The following is a 19,890-nucleotide window of genomic DNA, read 5'->3' as shown; positions in this document are numbered from 1 at the left end:
CTTCATGACGCATTTTTTTGACTGATGCGACTTATAGTCCAGTAAATATGGTAATAACACTTTTTTATATATATATATTGTCGTTCAATGATTTAAGCACTTTTCAGGTACCTCTTTATAAATATGCCTGTTTTCACAGGTTTTCCGGGTTCAAAAAGTCAAATTTTAAACCCTGAAATCTGTATTTTCAAAAAATCTGAATGAATCATAATGTATCTGCAAACCAAATAAACTGTCCTTTTCATTTTGCAAACGAACACAGCAGTTTCCCCTTTCTGACTGATTTGTCTCAAGACGTGCGTACCTGACGGCGTTCTGTTGGTTATGAGGTCCGATGCTGTAGTAGACCTGAAAGCTGGACGCAGGTCCGGGCGCATGGCTGACGACGGGCTGATGATACGGCTGCTGTGGCACAGCCGAGGACACCTGGCACACAAGATTAGATTACCTTTATTATCATTATAAACGCGTATAACGAAATCAGGAAGTGCTTCCCTTAGTCCCGGATTAAACAACAACACAAACAATGTTATATACAACATAAATATAAAACGTATAATACAAAAAAAAGTTTTAAATATTGCACGATATATCGATCACCATATCGGTATCGGCCGATATGTGTTCGTTTTTAATTTTATCGGCCCGATAAGAAAATTTGCCCGATATCTTAAAGCCGATAAATAATGCATTATTTCCTTCAGCGGAGACACTTCAGATGCACACGGTTCACCATGATGGTTTTGAATCACTTGAAATATGATTTAAAATCACTTCAAAAAGGATAGAAATACAGTAAAGCGCATGTGCAGCATAAGTCTGTCATATAGACTACAAAAAATTATAATAAAAACATAATTGTGTAATTGGGACATAGCTTTTAATGGTGAGACTTGTTTTTGTAATCAGGCTCTCAAAAATTTATATTAAGACTTATCGGACAATATATCGGTTATCGGTATTCAAATATAAAGAATTATCGGTAGCGGTCAATTTTTTTTATATCGGTGCATCCCTAATTGCACTTATAAGAAATATATTGCACTAAAACTGAATTGCAAATGAGAAAAAAAGAAAAAAAAAGTCTTAATGTACATTCTCATCAACAGAAATTAAACTTCTCATCATGAGACCGCTCTATAATCACTAATGTGTTATAATAATGAGCAGCCGCAAAGACTGAGAGAGTCCATCACATGTTCCTCACCTGATAAGATGGCACGGACATATACTGGACCATCATGCCTTGCATCTGACTTCCCATATTGCTGTGTTGGTTGTGTTGGCTGCTGACCAGCGCCTGGTTCTGCAGCGGTTGGATGGCGTTCTGGTAGTTCTGCTGCGGATTTGGCATCACAGTTTGGTAACCTGAAGAAACGTACAGAAACGACAGGACAATGCAGGCGCTTCAATAGCAGACACGTGCAGTGAAAGTGGCAGAATTAACATTTTACTGTCCACTTACAAAACAAAATCATCCTTTCGAATGAACAATAAACAATCTGATTTTTTTCTTCAAATTATTTATTTAGTTATATGTATAGCACTTTTCATACATAAAATGCAGCTCTGTGTTCTTCGCAAGGTAAAGCATGCTAGTTTATTTCACTAAATTCTGACTTTTTAATCCCAAAATTGCTGTTATTTCACTCAATTCTAACTTTTTATCTCACAATTGCAAAATATAAAGTCAGAATTGAGTTAAAAAACTCGCAATTCTGAATTTATATATCCCAACTGCATGTTATCAAGTCAGAATTGTGAGATATAAACATGCAATTCAGTAAAAAAAGTCAGAATTTCGAGTTTATTTCTGGTAACTGCGAGTTTATATCTCACAGAACTCTGACTTTATAACACACAATTGCAACTTTTTATCCCACAATTGCTAGTTTATTTCACTCAGTTCTGACTTTTTATCTGACAATTGCGAGATATAAAGTCAGAATTGTGTGATATAGTCGCAATTTCATGTTTTAAAGTCAGAATTAAGTGAAAAACTTGCAATTCTGACTTTTTCATGCAATTCTGACTTTATATCTCCCAATTGCGTGTTATAAAGTCAGAATTGTGAGATATAAACATGCAATTTAGTACAAGAAGTTAGAATTTCGAGTTTATTTCTCATAATCTCACAGAATTCTGACTTTATAACACACAATTGCGGATTTATATCACACAATTCTGAGATAAAGTCTAAATTGTGAGATAAAAAGTAATTTTTTTCATTCTGTGGCAGAAACAAGCTTCCATTGATTCCACACAATGTCAATTAATATTGATATGAATATATTCAAAAGCTGTTTGAGGCATAGTGACTAAAAGCACCACCACTGCATTGACTGTATAGCGTATCAAAAGACCAGCACTAGAGGATCTTAAACCACAAACATATTTTAACCAACAACCAGGAAAAAATGAAGGCGCCAAGTACTTTATAAACTAAGATCATCCGCAATATATCCCGCAAGTCTGACTTTTTTCTCAGAATTATGATATAAACTCATTTAAAGTCCAAATTGAGAGATATAAACTTGCTATTATGAGGAAAATAGTCACTATTGTGATTATGCTCCCTATGAACGGCATATGTGAATATTATATGTGGATCTATAGTTTACATCAAATTCATACTTTAAAATGAGGGTAAACGTCGCAGTCTGTCGGTTTAATGCCTGCGTTTCACTTTAAAGGGCATCTTTGATGACGGTACTCAGTAAAAATGAAGGGCATCTTTTGTTTGCATGACATCCAAAGGCATAAGAAGAAAAAAAATCCCTCTTATTTTGTGGATCTCGCCCGCTTTCCTCCACTTTATTATGGAGTATTCCTGCCACCAAATGTACGTGCGACTTCTATGGTCTCTATATGCTCCCAACTTTATTTATTTTTTTATTTCTGGCTGCTACATTTTGCATCCATCGCAGTTTAGATGAGACGAGAAAAGAAAAATGCATTCATTTCTTAGCATCATCCAAAAGCTAAAAGGACAAATCCTGGCAATACTTCACTTTATTTATATAAGATTTAAAACTCAGATCACAACCCAAAACGACTTCTTTACTTCATTATTAAATATCGAGGATCATTAAAGCTGGTCGATTCAAATCTCTAAATTCAGATTTGTGTCGTTTTAAAGCTAGTTAATTATAGCAAAGCTAGCTAATGATAGCCTTACTATCACTAATGATCTCAGCAAACCAGCAGCATTAAATTGCCTCATTATCGGAGCGCGCACACACTCCCCAAAAGACAATAGCTTACATAATGGCTGCCAATGTTACGCCTTTAAAAGCCTCTACATGTAAGAAGGTAATTTACACGTACGGCGAGCAGAGACGGCCCATTATGAGGCAGGATCATTTGCATTGGTGTCAAGGTTATTGGGGGTAGCGTGTAACTCCGTGACACTATCAAACACACTCTCCCTGCGGGAGGAGGGCGTTCACAATCTCTGCTGGCTTTCGGCCAAAGGGACGGCAATCAATTTAGCCCAGAAGTGGGACAAAAGAAACGGACGGCCCGCGGCGAGGAGACGGTGAACGCGCGCTATTTTTAGCTCTATTCTCTCACCTCCACTTAGAAGCAGAGCATGATGGGAATATAATATTAAACACTGGGTTCTGGCTGAGCGAGCAGGTACAGAAGAGGAGAGAATGTGTTTCACGCGGCGGTTTTCAGTCTCAGAAGAACATCTGAAGGGCTTGATTTCTAATCATCGTTTACATCACACAGGGTTCAGACCATATTCCTCACTTCTTTTCTTTCTGATGCAAATGAAACACATTGTTCACAGTTCTGAGTTTGCATTAGAGATGAGCTGCAAACGTTAGGCAATCTGTTGACTTTAAACCCAACAGGATTCAGGATTTTCATCTGATGTGCGTCTCATCCAATCAGAATCATCTTCATGAAACCAAAGTCTCAAAACAGATTTTTCAGACTCTGTTTTTACACGGATTCATTCATTTGATACAAATCTTCTGATTTGATAAACATGCAAAAAAAAAAAAAAAAATCAAGATGAAACCGCTTTCATTCACCATATTATACAAACACAGATATTACGATATGACCAATAAAACATTTTATCATTGAATTTCCTGAAGAACAAACAACTATAATTGTTTCACATGATCTTTAAGAAATCATTCTAATATTCAGATTTTCTGCTTAAAAAACACTTTTTGCTGCTTCATATCTTTGTGGAAACCCTGATACACGGCCATTAAAAAAGTTTAAAGGATTTAAGATTTTAAAAAAGGAGAATTAATATTTTTATACTTTTATTCAGCAATGATGCATTTAATTGATCAAAAGTGACCGTTAAGACATTTATTATGTAAAAAAAAAAATATGTTTGCAAATAAATGCTGTTCTTTTGAACTTTTTATTCATCAAAGAATCAACCGTTTTCAAAATTGATGATAATAATCATTATTATTCTGATTTCTGAAGGATCATGTGACACTGAAGACTGGAGTAATGATGCTGAAAATACAGCTTTGATCACAGGAATAAATTACATTTTACAATATATTCACATACACAACAGTTATTTGAAATTGAAATGATATTTCACAATTTGTACAGTATCTTTGATCAAATAAATGCAGCCTTGATGGCCAGAAGAGACTTAAAAATCTTTGACTGGTAGTGTAGACCATTAAATTACATGAAATGACCGCAAACTGCCAGCAACTGACCCCAAAAAAAGGGAAACATGTTAAACATTGTATGCAAACAACACAGACTAATGTTTGACAGTCAAGCGGATCACGTGACCTCGCAGACGGAAGACTACAGACGACTCAAACGCAGCTTGATCCGATGTTCGAGGAGGAGTGAGAGGCTGGAAAAGAGACCGGTTCACTGTGAGAATCGTAGGGCGTCTCAGACAGTGCCTCGGCCCCGCATTCAGCCGCTCCGACAGAGCTCACCGATGACCAAAACACAGCAACGCTCCAGAACGTACCGTCACAACAGCGCTGAGCGTCCAGTTCCCCTCACGGCTATCAACGGATCCGTTTTCAGATATTCAAAGCATGAGGGATGTTTTGTGTCAAGCAGAAAGCTTTCCAATTCAATCCAGTAAAACATTTGTGACCCTGGACCACAAAACCAGTCACATTGGTCAATTTTTTAAAATTAAGATGTATACATCATCTGAAAGCTGAATAAATAATCTTTCCATTGATGTGTGGTTTGTTAGGATAGGACAATATTTGGCTGAGACACAACTATTGAAAATCTGGAATCTGATGAGCAAAAAAACGAAACATTGAGAAAATCTCCTTTAAAGTTGTGCATTTATGTTCACGATTGTGCGGCATTCACTCACAAAAATACATGTTTTATATATTTACGGTAGGAAATTTACTAAATATCTTCATGGAACATGATCTTAATATCCTCATGATTTTTGGCATAAAAGAAAAATGGATAATTTTGACCCATACAATGTATAGTTGGCTATTGCCACAGATATACCCGTGCGGCTCCAGACTGGGTTTGTGATCTAGGGTCACATTTGTACCTCTTTGTATCTGTTCAAAGGCCCAAATGCCACGATCTCCTGTGACAATTGTTGTGTGTGTGCAACACACAAACAACAATGTACACCGAGAGTGTGGATAAAGAACGAGCGCATCGAGAGGCCCAGTAATTAACACACACCGAAATCAACATGAGCTCAAAGAGACGAGGTGAACTCCTGTGAACGGATGCAGTGACATTGAGTGTTATGGTGCTGATAACAGTAAATTTTGTTCTTCCCTTAGGGGCAAAAAGATGTATAAAATACCTGTTCAGCAATATACGGTTAACGAACATCCTGACGCAGTCCACGCTGATGAGAGCGACGGTTAAATGAACGTGCTTTCCTCTCAATAACGAATTAATAAACAAAAATGGCGGCAGTGAGCCGGAGTGAACTTTTTTGCCCTGTTTTTTTTAATTGACGTCACACCAGTTTGTTCTTTGATTTTGCACGAAGTATATCAGGCTCTTTCGTGAGCCAGTAGGAGATATCGTTTCTATATTTCCAAATATTCCTTTTATTTGGACGCAAATCCCGTAATAATCCAGTGAGATTTGTATGAACCAGAAAAAGGACTGAGATCTACAAAGAGATCAAATTTCACCAGCATTGAGTTAATCTGCGATTACACAAAGATACTACTGAGACTAAAGCCTAAATGCATAGAAGAAATGTGGAAACGTCTCAAAGATGCTTGGAGAAACGTGACCTGCAAAACTACAGTACAGTCACAATTACTGCTTATATTATATATGTATATATCTCTCAAGACAGCGCTTGTAGTTAAGCAGGTAAGGTTTTGTTGGAGGAAATAGTTTATTTAATAAAAGGACTGTAAGATATGGCTGCTAAAGCTTTTGTGCATGTGTGTGCATGCGTGTGAATGTGAGGGCATGTGTGTATATGAGTGCATGTGTGTATATGAGTGCATGTGTGTGCATGCGTGTGAATGTGAGGGCATGTGTGTATATGAGTGCATGGGTGTGTATGCGTGTACATGTGAGTGCATATGTGTGTCTGTATATGAGTGTATGTGAGTGCATGTGTGTATGTGAGTGCATGCGTGTATGTGAGTGCATGCGTGTATGTGAGTGCATATGTGTGTCTGTATATGAGTGTATGTGAGTGCATGCGTGTACATGTGAGTGCATATGTGTGTCTGTATATGAGTGTATGTGAGTGCATGTGTGTATGTGAGTGCATGTGTGTATGTGAGTGCATGTGTGTATGTGAGTGCATGCGTGTATGTGAGTGCATGCGTGTATGTGAGTGCATGTGTGTATGAGTGCATGTGTGTGTGTGTATGCGTGTGAGTGCATGTGTGTATGTGAGTGCACATGTGCATGTGTGTATATGAGTGCATGCGTGTATGTAAGTGCACGTGTGCATGTGTGTATGAGTGCATGCGTGTATGTAAGTGCACGTGTGCATGTGTGTATATGAGTGCATGTGTGTATGTGAGTGCACGTGTGCATGTGTGTATATGAGTGCACGCGTGTATGTGAGTGCACATGTGCATGTGTGTATATGAGTGCATGCGTGTATGTAAGTGCACGTGTGCATGTGTGTATATGAGTGCATGCGTGTATGTAAGTGCACGTGTGCATGTGTGTATATGAGTGCATGCGTGTATGTGAGTGCACATGTGCATGTGTGTATATGAGTGCATGCGTGTATGTAAGTGCACGTGTGCATGTGTGTATATGAGTGCATGCGTGTATGTAAGTGCACGTGTGCATGTGTGTATATGAGTGCATGCGTGTATGTAAGTGCACATGTGCATGTGTGTATATGAGTGCACGCGTGTATGTGAGTGCACATGTGCATGTGTGTATATGAGTGCACGCGTGTATGTAAGTGCACGTGTGCATGTGTGTATATGAGTGCACGCGTGTATGTAAGTGCACGTGTGCATGTGTGTATATGAGTGCATGCGTGTATGTAAGTGCACGTGTGCATGTGTGTATATGAGTGCATGCGTGTATGTAAGTGCACGTGTGCATGTGTGTATATGAGTGCATGTGTGTATGTAAGTGCACGTGTGCATGTGTGTATATGAGTGCATGCGTGTATGTAAGTGCACGTGTGCATGTGTGTATATGAGTGCATGCGTGTATGTAAGTGCACGTGTGCACGTGTGTATATGAGTGCACGTGTGTATGCGAGTGCACGTGTGCATGTGTGTATATGAGTGCATGCGTGTATGCGAGTGCATGCGTGTATGCGAGTGCATGTGTATATAAGTGCATGTGTGTGTATGCGTGTGCATGTGAGTGCATGTGTGTATGTGAGTGCATGTGTGTATGTGAGTGCACGTGTGTATATGAGTGCATGCGAGTGCACGTGTGCATGTGTGTATATGAGTGCATGTGTGTATGCGTGTAGTTACCTGCCGGCTGCGTGGGTGCTGTGGGCATGTGACTCTGAGGGCTGCTGTATGGCATCGAGCCCACAGGCCGGTACGGCTGTCCAGACACTGTGTACTGACTGGGTGAACAGTAACACGCCGGCATCTGTGACAAGAATGACATGACGTGAACTTCAGTGACACCTGTACATGCTGATTCACACAGAACGCCTCCAGGTGACGCGACTACAGTCACTGAATTCATGACAGCTGAAGATTTCTGCACCATCAATCTGGGGAGACCATGGGCCCATCCTGATACTCACACAACGGCCTTAACACACACTAAATACACTATCTGTTCGTCCGACTGTTTGCACTGTATTTTATTTTATTTTATTTTTATTTTTTACTCTAAACTGTTTTAATTATTCTTATTTCTTTTGATTATTTTAATTTCTTCTATGTAAAGCACTTTGAATTACCATTGTGTATGAAATGTGCTATATAAATAAACTTGCCTTGCCTTGCCTTGCCTATCTCTAATATATATGAGTCTACGTGTATCCCTTCATTCATCATGTTCAGGAACAAACAAAAAAAAGTGTAATGCAGAGAAAAACAAAGTAAGTTAAATTAATTAGATATTTATAGAAGTTTGTTTCCACCATGGAATAAAAACTAAAAGCTAAATGTGACTTTTTATCTCAAATTTTTCCTTGTTTAGAATTGCGAGGTGTAAACTCAAATTTATAACTCACAAATCCGAGGAAAAAAATCTGAATTGTGAGATGTAAAAATCTTTTTAATTTGCAATTATGAGATATGACCTATCATTGGAAGAAAAAAAGTCAGAATTTTGAGCTGAAGCTCGCAATTAAAAAAGTATAATTTGAATTTACGAGATATAAAATGGGAAAACAATCAAAAAGTGTTGCACATTGTATTGGTGCAGAGGTGAATTTGAGTGTTGTTTTTTGAACACTTGCAAATGCTTTTTTTCACAATTACAAAGGAACTGAACAGACATTTAGACGTTTATATTAAAGTGCAATGCACTGAAACTCTAAACATGTAGAAAAAGCTCTGTACAAACTTGCATTTTTGTGGCAAATATGACTTGCAAGACAAGAGGTGTATAGGGACAGAACACACGTGACATTAGTAGATGCAGCGTTCAGCTCTGATTTATGATTTGTATATGGCGTTATTTTCCTGTCAAATGTCGAGAGCGCATTATTGTAGCGCGAAAGTACATTAATATAATGCGCGAGCGCGAATCTCTCTGCTCGAGCGCGGAATATACATGTACCGAGCACGAATCTCTCTGCTCGTGCGCGGGAACTGGGCGCGCGCTCTCAGATACACGCTGCTCTTGTAAGAATTTTCTCTGGGCTCGCTCAGAGAATATGCCTGCACTTAAAACCTGTTCAGTGCCATCGCGAATCTCTCCTCTTTGCTTAAAGTAAGCGTGTATGTGCTTAGACTGTGACCCGTGCGTTCGCGCATGCCTAAGTACTCTTCTCTTCCATTTCTTTCTCTTTGCTCTTGGCATAAACGCTGTCAAAACGGCAACAACCAATCAGAAATAGGCTTCAACGACTGACCAATGAAAACGCGACATCGTACATGGAATCTTATTGGTTGATATTGAACCGCAGTTCAATCAAGACGAGCCGAGATGGATCCGCCGAATCGACGAGTTTTATTTGTTTTGATGTTGAATATGTCAAATGTATCTTAGAAATGTCTGGGAAGAGGGCGATAAATGACTGTCAACCACATTGTTCACACTACAGGTGCCATGCCCATTGAAAGTGAGATATTTGAGCATTATATTCCACGCGCGAGCAGAGAGATTCGCGCTCGCGCATTATATTAATGTACTTTCGCGCTACAATAATGCGCTCTCGACATTTGACAGGAAAATAACGCCATATTTGTATTGAGCTGTGCTTGTGTCCCGCACCTGCTGCTGGATGAAGCTCTGCTGCTGGTTGACGGTGGGCACGTTCTGTCCTGGTGAGGGCATCATGTATCCGGCCTGATGAGGCGCAGGCGTCTGGAGAGACACGGGCGACGGGTAAACGACTGCGTGAGCGTCACGGGTGTCTCCCGAGGCCTGCCGAACCATCATCATGTGACTGAACTGGGCGCTCAGATGATCCTGCTGACAGAAGAAGTATTTGCTGTTTGTTTTTGACACTTTACATGCCTGTTTATTGTGATTAAAATCAGCACTTTGCCACATTTTACTATGATTATGGTTGATATTATTATGAGCTTAACTAGATCAATTTGATCAAAGTATTGTGTTAACCCCTTAAGCGGCACGCCCATTTTTCTAATAGACATGAAAATGCACATTCCGAACTTAAATGGTTGTAATTCAAGAAAGCTTTGGAATATAGATGCAAGATTGGTCTAGTTTTAAAGAAGACATTTGGCAGATTTTTTGTAGAAGTGAAAAATTAAGAGTTAAACAGAAAAAAAAGTTATAGAAGTTTGAGTTTATGAAAATGTACAAATGTTAACATTTGAATTATTCATATTTTATATAAAATATATATTTTCAAAACCTGGTGTACTCTAAAAATGCAAAAAATTAAAATAATCATAGCCAAAAATCTGAACAAGTTGCGTTTCAAATTTTAGGTTGATATCTCAAAAAATGAGCTTTCAGATTTAGTTTGGGCGCAGTACCACACTTCTCCACTAGTTAACATTACTGCCCATTTAAGGGCGCCTCCATTTCACAAATGGTGAATCTATTATTTTTTTCTTTACATTTAAAACATTTTCAGTCCTTTTTTTCCTAAAATAATTGATTTAATCTTTTGAACTCTTGGCATGAAAACAAACTGAGGTTTCTACCATTCTTTCATGATTTTTCATGTTCATCACTATTTCAAAATAAAGGTCTGAACACGCCTTAGGAGTATGAACATATTCTTGTTGCAAATTGATAAATTACGGCTCCTCTAATTTATTTTGAAAATCAGTCACCAAATATGTAAACTAGAGATTGTAAGCTTCCAAATGATATATAGTTTGTCAAGATTAGTTTAGATTTAGTATAGGATATTACGGTTTTAAATATGTAATGGCTGTGGCAATGCCAAAATAAGGGGTTAACATGAGGTAAAGATAAATTGCAATATTGTCTAAATCGCATTATGAGGCTGCATGTAAACAGTCATTTTTTGTTATTTTCCTGTTTATTACTGTGAAGCTGCTTAAAACAAGCATGTTAGTTCAACTGTTGCTAGCTAGACGTTGCTAGCACTGCATCAGTATGTAAGATGACATGTTCCTGCTCGTACTGTAACTATTAAGCTTTATGAATCTGCTTTTTGTGCCACATTAGAAATGGGAAGAGACAAGACGCTTTTCTATTCATAGAATATTAATTCCCACTCTTTTAATTAGTCATTAAGGGATGTTTACTGTCTGAGGGAGGTCAAGAAAAAGAGGTTATGATGCGTGTCCGAGTGAGCCATGATGGGTTTGAAAACGTTCCTTAAAACACCGAACCCTGCAGCTTTGTTATGTGCTATCGATGTGAAAAGCGTACGATGATGGAGTCAAGAAATGTGTGTGAGAGAGAGTGTGAGAGAGAGAGAGAGAGAGAGAGAGAGAGAGAGAGAGAGAGAGAGAGAGAGAGAGTGAGAGAGAGAGAGAGTTAGTGTGAGTGACAGTGAGAGATATGTATAGAGAGAGTGAGAATATGAGAGAGAGAGAGAGAGAGAGAGAGATAGAGAGAGAGAGAGAGAGAGAGAGAGAGAGAGAGTGTGAGTGACAGAGTGAGAGATATGTATAGAGAGAGAGAGTGAGAGAGAGAGAGAGAGAGAGAGAGTGTGAGAGGGAGTTAGTGTGAGTGATAGAGTGAGAGATATGTATAGTGAGAATGTGAGAGAGAGAGTTAGAGTGTGAGAGTGAGAGAGTGATATATAGAGTGAGTAGTGTGAGAGTGATAGAGAGAGTGTGTGAGAGAGTGATAGAGTGAGAGAGAGAGTGTGAGAGAGAGTGAGTTAGAGTGTGAGATTGCCAGAGAGTGTGTGTGAGAGTGATATAGAGAGAGAGAGAGTGAGATAGTGTGTGAGAGTGAGAGTGTGAGAGTGAGAGTGTGTGAGATTGATAGAGAGATAGAGTGATAGTGATAGAGAGAGATATATAGAGAGACAGTGAGTGAGAGAGTGATAGAGTGAGAGAGATAGAGTGAGTTAGTGTGTGAGAGTGATAGAGAGTGTGTGAGAGTGATAGAGAGAGATAGAGTGAGAGTGATAGAGAGAGATAGAGTGTGAGTGATAGTGATAGAGAGATATATATAGAGAGATAGTGAGTGATATAGAGTGAGAGAGATAGAGTGAGTTAGTGTGTGAGAGTGATAAAGAGAGATAGAGTGTGAGTGATAGTGATAGAGATATATATATATATAGAGATAGTGAGTGAGAGAGTGATATAGAGTGAGAGAGATAGAGTGAGTTAGTGTGTGAGAGTGATAGAGAGTGTGTGAGAGTGAGATAGATAGAGTGTGAGTGATAGTGATAGAGAGATATATATAGAGAGATAGTGAGTGAGAGAGTGATATAGAGTGAGAGAGATAGAGTGAGTTAGTGTGTGAGAGTGATAGAGAGTGTGTGAGAGTGAGATAGATAGAGTGTGAGTGATAGTGATAGAGAGAGATAATGAGTGAGAGAGTGATATAGAGTGAGAGAGATCGAGTGAGTTAGTGTGTGAGAGTGATAGAGAGTGTGTGAGAGTGATAGAGAGTGTGTGAGAGTGAGATTGATAGAGTGTGAGTGATAGTGATAGAGAGAGATAATGAGTGAGAGAGTGATATAGAGTGAGAGAGATCGAGTGAGTTAGTGTGTGAGAGTGATAGAGAGTGTGTGAGAGTGATAGAGAGTGTGTGAGAGTGAGAGAGATAGAGTGTGAGTGATAGAGAGAGATAATGAGTGAGAGAGTGATATAGAGTGAGAGAGATCGAGTGAGTTAGAGTGTGAGAGTGATAGAGTGATAAGAGTGAGAGTGAGAGAGAGAGAGAGATGTAGGTACCACAGTGAACTGCTGGTTAGGAGACACTGTAAGGATCGGTGGGTAAGACACCGTGGACGGCTGGACAGACCAGAGAGGCTGAAGACACAGAACAGGAAGAGGAAACACACACACACACACACACACAAGAAGAAAATGGATTTAGTCCCAGATGTACAGGATGGAAAGAGTCACAGAATCAGGAGAGAACGTGCTCATTCAGTGTTAGTTTTGATAAACTCCACGAGTGCAGATGGTTTATAAAGTCAATCAATGACAGAACATTAATGAGGCTCCTAGAAAATTATTCAGAGCAAATATGTCCCATAATCCAGCACATCTAACCTAAAGACTGCCTCTGAACACCAATTTTTGTGTTGATTTTGTGTGAAAAGATTGTTTTAGCAATAAAATTAAATATTAATTTCACATATATTGTCTTTCAATAATTCAAGCACTTTTCAATTACCTTTTCATAAATATGGCTGTTTTCAAGGGTTTTCCAGGACTTGTACGAACCCTGATCAAATACATCCCATAATCCAGCACATCTAACCTAAAGACTGCCTCTGAACACCAATCAAACCACTGCATTCATTTGTAAACGTCAGCAATACTAAACTCACCTGTGACATGACGTGATTGGTGGGCTGGTGCTGCTGGTGAGCGGCTGGAGGCGGAGCTACAGATGATTGACACCTGGAGGCCTGTGAGGTCATACTGGGGTTGTAGACTACAGCACTGGTGTCATGGTTCAGGAAAGGCTGACCTGCGATCAGTCAAGAGGATTGTAGATTTACAGCACTGAACATCAGCAGCTTCTTCTACATTTAAAGAGGACGCGGACCGAGAATCTGCTTTAAAAACAGCACAAATACAGTTTAACACGATTCATCAGAACATAAATGGGACTGAACACCACAATTCGGTGTCGAATCGTACAATTTGTCAATACCCAGCCCTAATATTACAGGTAAACTCGAATATTATAGACTCATTACATGCAAAGTGAGATATTTCAAGCCTTTATTTTGTTTATAATTTTGATGATTATGGATTACAGTTTATGAAAACCCCAAATTCAAAATTACAATATTGGGAAAAAGTTTTCATAAGCTGTAAGCCATAATCATCAAAATTATAACAAATAAAGTCTTGAAATATCTCACTTTGCATGTAATGAGTGGGAAAACAAACTTTTGCACCATATTCTATTTATTTTATTTTATATAATTTTAATTAGTGCATAATTTATCATTTTTTTATAATTTAATTATTTATATTGTAGTAAAATGTAAGTATATTATCGCCCAGCTCTAATCTGCTGAATGCAACTATAAGCATGAAGATATTAATAAACATAACTAACTATCATGATTTTCTGTCAAGTTGCTTTGAAACTGAGTATTGTGAATGTGCTTTAGACATAAATTGACTTGATGCTAATGTCCAGGATTGGCTCATTTGTTCACAGTGAGAAAGATGAACCGCACTAGATTACGAACAACAGTGCAAATGAGGTAAAGTCTGAATATAAACCTGTAAATGATGAGAAATGCAGCGCATAAGAAGGCATTGAGCCCCAGAACACGATCCCACATCCCAGAGGCCTCGACGGAAGGAAGAAATCTCCCATTTGCAAACTCCGTAAAGAGGTCAATATGCAATTACACACCGGTGCTGCCTGCTGTAAACGCATTAGCGCCGGCCATATAACGTGACCTAGCGGCCGCATGCATATTTTAAGGTCTCCAATGAAACAATATTTTACACGTCCGTCTGGCTCCGGACACATCACAAATTGCTTCATTAGGAGTTTCCCAGCAGGACACTGTGGATGCATTTGCTGATGAAGTCTGAGGTTGAAAGTGACCTTTATAACACGTTTTTTTTATGATCACTATGAAGAGGAGATTTTAGGGCCCTATTATCATGTTTTATGATTTAATCTTTTTTTTTTTTATCATAAATCCAGAAAATAAATCTGAAAATAAATAAATTCAAATCATAGATTCCTACAGCTGGTTTGTTTCAAACCAATTTTGGGTCAAATATGGACAAACCCAAAAGTTGGGTTAAAAATTTAATTTAAAAATGTAACCCAACGGCTGGGTTTGTCCATATTTGACCCAAAATTGGGTTGAAAGAACTCAGCATTTTTTAGAGTGTATTAATGTAAAAAAAAAAAAAAAAGATAATAAAAAATAATAATCTATGAATTTGGTTGTTAAAACTTTATTAATTAAATTATGAATTAAATTGACTAGAAATTATTATTTTTAAATTCAAATTTAATTAAATTAGGGCATAGGGCCCTAACAATGTAACTTTTAATACAATTAATGTTTTATAATTTAATAATTTTGTATAAAAAAAATAAAAAAAAATAAAAAATAAAAAAACAATTTCTGAATTTTTGAAAACAAAAGAAAAACCAGCCCAACTATTGTATTTAAAAAAAATGTATATTGATTAGACATTATTTTTGATTATTTATTAAATTAATTAATTAAAATTTCAATTAAACCATTAAAATGAAATCCAGAAAAATGACAAAAAGAAAGCATGGAATTTGGGAAGGAGAAAAAAAAGGTATTTTTTAGGGCCCTAAAAATGTTGTTAAATTTCATAAGCGCCATGATTTCAATTAATTAGACGTGCTTTTTGATTACTAAAATGTACTTTAACCATTAAAACAAGTAGTAGTAAGATTTCAGAGGGCCCTACGATTTACAGAGCATCTATTACAATCTTTGACCTTTCAGGAGAAAATAAAATCCTCATTACGAGCCCAAACAGTAATGTACCGTAAAATCCCACCATCAACTCAGCATAAATGTTTATGAAACGACAGTCTGAGACACACAGTTAAGATCAGGGTTAGTGGAGGATATAAAGACATGCATATCGAGAGAAATCAGTTGCACAGCGTTCACCAACCTGTGTGTGGGTTGACCAGGAAACTTCCGGCCGGTATCCCTGCGGCTTCCAGGGGAAGCAAATAGTAGCTAGCATTAGCCGTAGACGCTGGCGGCTCATAGCAAACGCCGCTACTAGCGCTGACAGGAGGATAGGCCATCGACTGCGTTAAAGCCACGGCAGAGGGAGGCTGGGATCGAGAGAGCGAACCCGTGGACGAACCTACGCTACTACAAGAGTCAGAACCTAGAGAGAGAGCAACGACAGGAGCCTTAAAGGGATAGTTCACTCAAATTAACATTAGCCCATGATTTACACAACCTCAAGTCATCATAGGTGTATATGACATTCTTCTTTCAGACGAATACAATCGCAGTTATATTAAAAAATGTCCTGGCTCTTTCCTAGCTTTATAATGGCAGTGAATGGCCGTTTCTGTTTTGAAGTCTATAAAAGTGCATCCATCCGTCATAAAAGTGCATCCATCTATCATAAAAGTGCATCCATCCATGATAAAAGTGAATGAATAGATGGATAGATGCACTTTTATGATGGATGGATGCACTTTTATGATGGATGGATGCACTTTTATGACGGATGGATGCACTTTTATGATGGATGGATGCACTTTTATGATGGATGGATGCACTTTTATGATGGATGGATGCACTTTTATGATGGATGGATGGGTGCACTTTTATGATGGATGGATAGATGCACTTTTATGATGGATGGGTGCACTTTTATGATGGATGGATGCACTTTTATGATGGATGGATGCACTTTTATGATGGATGGATGCACATTAATGATGGATGGGTGCACTTTTATGATGGATGGATGCACTTTTATGATGGATAGATGCACATTAATGATGGATAGATGCACTTTTATGATGGATAGATGCACTTTTAGATAGATGCACTTTTATGATGGATAGATGCACTTTTATGATGGATAGATGCACTTTTATGATGATGATGCACGTTAATGATGGATAGATGCACTTTTATGATGGATGGATGCACTTTTATGATGGATGGATGCACTTTAATTGAGGGATGGATGCACTTTTATGATGGATAGATGCACTTTTATGATGATGGATGCACTTTTATGATGGATAGATGCACTTTTATGATAATGGATGCACTTTTATGGCCTTCAAAACAGAAACGGCCATTCACTGCCATTATAAAGCTTGGAAAAGCCAGGATGTTTTTTATTATAACTCTGACTGTATTCGTCTGAAAGAAGAAAGTCATATACACCTAGGATGACTTGAGGGTGAGTAAATCATGGGCTAATTTTAATTTTTGGGTGAACTATCCCTTTAACATAGCAGCGGTGAGAGCGATCGCTCGTGAATTCATTGGGGATCGTGGAACATATTGGCAAAGGAAGCGCGGCAGTTATTAAAACACTGCAGAATATGGAAGTATAGAAAGCAAGGTCAGACGAATTTCAACAAGATGCTAAATTCAATTTCATTTGTAATTACCTAAGGGACCGAAGCAATGGAAGAAGAGAATAATTGTATTAGCCTGAGAATGACATATTAATTAATTTCTGATTAATGTCTCGGCTCATTTAGCAATTTACTTGTTTCTTGTCTCTGCTCTCAAATATGGGATGTTTTTTTTTCCTATTTGAAATGAAAAGCACTAAACGTGTTCACGTCTCAAATGTCGTACAGGCGGAGGACGGTAATTTACACGAGAGCTACCGTTCAACAGTTTAGTTACGTTTCTGGAAGAAGTCTTTTCTGCTCATCAAGCCTGATTTTATGCGATCAAAGATACAAAAAAAAAAATATATATATATATATAATTATGATTTAAAATAACTGTTTTCTATGTGAATATATTGTAAAGTGTAATTTATTCCTGTGATCAAAGCTGAATTTTCAGCATCATTACTCCAGTCTTCAGTAATCAGTATAATATGAGGATTTGCTGCTCAAGAAACATTTATGATTATTATCAATGTTGAGAACTGTTGCTTCGTATTTCTGTGGAAATCATGATGCTTTTTTCAGGATTCTTTCATGAATAGAAAGAAAGAACAGAATTTATGTGAAATTTAATATTTTGTAGCATCATAGCTGTCTTTACTGTCACTTTTGGTCAATTTAATGCATCCTTGATGAATAAAAGAAAAAAAAAAATTTGTTAACATTAGTTAAAATGAACTAAGAGTGCAAAATACTTCTAAAGCATTTATTAGTCTTAGTTAATGTTAATTTCAACACTTACGAATACATTATTAAAATCAAAAGTTGTATCGGAGTTCATATTATTTCATGGATCTGAGCTGACATGAACAACCAATTAGCTGACATTAACAAAGATGAATAAATACTGTAACAAAGGTATTGCTAAAAGGTCTTATTAGGTGTCAACGGAACTGATCCCAACCTTTTTACGGGTAGAGTATTAACGATCACCAATGAATTCAGAGGATTGTTAATAAAAGTGAATTTCAAAGCATGCAGTGAGATACAGAGGAGTTAGAATAAAGCATGCGGTTACGAGCAAGAATAAAGACTGAGAAGAAAAGAGCATGAAATCATCAGAGGAAGAGGGAGCAACAATCTCCAATGCTAAGGTCACCCGAAAGTGCTGTAGTGTTCACCACGTGAACTTTTCTACCTTTATGGGTCTTGAGAGTTGCAATGATGTGTCAGTCTATGGAGGGGTCAGAAATCTCTCGGATTTCATCAAAAATATTTTAATTTGTGTTTTGAAGATGAACGAAAGTCTTACAGGTTTGGAACGACTTGAGGGAGAGTAATAACTGACAGAGTTTACATTTTTGGGTGAACTAACCCTTTAAATTAGCAAGATTGATGCAACTGTTAAGCTTTCATGATAATGTGGCACCGGCCCGATTGGGACACTAACAGTTCAGTCAACTGTCTTTCACAGGCAATCCTTATTGTCGAGCCCTGAATCAACAAATAAAACTAATAATCTCCTGTTGTCTTGTATTCATTACATCAATGAGCTCATTCATGTTTCTGCCTTAAATTATTACATTGTTTAAAATAATATATTTTTAGCTAACTGTGATTTGCATATGTACATATGTACATACGCATAACTTAGTTCCCTCTGATAAACAGATCACTGTAAACTAATGTGGACTCGTGCATTTTCTGTAAAGCTGCTTTGAAACGATGCGTGTTATGAAAAGCGCTATACAAATAAATGCGAAGTGAATTGACCGTTCGCAAAGACCCGCCCCCCTTAGTTACTGTCGCTATGTCCGACAAGCTACGCCGCTCTTACACACACACACACCATGTTCTCACGCAGTGAAAAACACATCGTGGAGCAGAGAGGACAATATCAAACAAAGTCTAAACCTTTCAAATTACGTAAATTTTTAATAGAAATTTAAACAATAAATGCCGTTTTGACAGATCGCTCAGTTAAAGCCGCTCGTGAACCGATAATCTCTTCCTTCTAGTTCATTTATAACATCAAATAAACATGAATGAACATCAGAAGGAATGTTGTTTTAACCGTGGAAAGACGTCAGTACACTCCGCTTCTCAAGCTCAAATCCTCCCATGTTAATCTACTAACACTCCTGACCGCTTTGTCGGACAAAATGGCGGATGGCGAAGTATGATTGGTTAGATCACCTGTCAATCAAGCTCCCTGCGAAGGGTCAATGGTCTTGAATTTGTGACTCACCTGTCTTTGAGAGCCGGCCCACGCTCTTGCTGCTGCTGGAGCTGTCGCCGCGGGTCAGAACCGGGATGCCACTGAAGCTGCTGGCTTTGGTCATGGCCGGCTTCAGGTTGCGGTTTGAGCTGTCCGAATCCGTGCTGCTCCACGGACGCGGCTCTGAAAACCTGGCCTCGTTCTCGGAGCTGCTTTGGCGGCTGTTTGCCGAGCGATCGTCTTTCAGCCTGCGTGAGAACATCAGTTCACGATTGCAGTTCACTAGCAGGTCGTAAGAATATGATGAACGGCCGTGATTACCTGAAGATCTGCCGTCTCTGCTGTATGTTGTTACACATCTCATCCTCCTGAATCCT

The 19,890-nt window shown here is 38.2% G+C and overlaps 1 protein-coding gene across 28 annotated transcripts in view; it reads right to left on the bottom strand.

Moving 5' to 3' along the window:
• Positions 1-19,890, bottom strand: part of LOC307002243 (R3H domain-containing protein 1-like) — a 67,721-nt gene that overhangs the window by 12,962 nt on the left and 34,869 nt on the right. For 5 of the 28 annotated variants that reach the window (XM_079619648.1, XM_079619642.1, XM_079619649.1 and 2 more), the window contains 7 exons: positions 19,835-19,888; positions 19,544-19,761; positions 13,550-13,692; positions 9,856-10,053; positions 7,929-8,052; positions 1,208-1,368; positions 305-426 (listed from right to left, as the gene is read on the bottom strand). In XM_079619648.1, coding sequence (XP_079475774.1) covers positions 305-426; positions 1,208-1,368; positions 7,929-8,052; positions 9,856-10,053; positions 13,550-13,692; positions 19,544-19,761; positions 19,835-19,888 — 1,020 coding nt within the window. Of the gene's footprint in view, positions 1-304; positions 427-1,207; positions 1,369-7,928; positions 8,053-9,855; positions 10,057-12,944; positions 13,023-13,549; positions 13,693-15,863; positions 16,089-19,543; positions 19,762-19,834; positions 19,889-19,890 lie in introns of all 28 variants that reach the window. The other 23 variants (XM_079619630.1, XM_079619631.1, XM_079619650.1 and 20 more) reach the window with 7 other exon arrangements.

This window comes from Phoxinus phoxinus (genome assembly GCF_949152265.1).
Source record: "Phoxinus phoxinus genome assembly, chromosome: 7".
Taxonomy (NCBI): Eukaryota; Metazoa; Chordata; class Actinopteri; order Cypriniformes; family Leuciscidae; genus Phoxinus; species Phoxinus phoxinus.
Note: the sequence above shows the minus strand (reverse complement) of the source record. Positions and strands in the feature narration are given on the sequence as shown.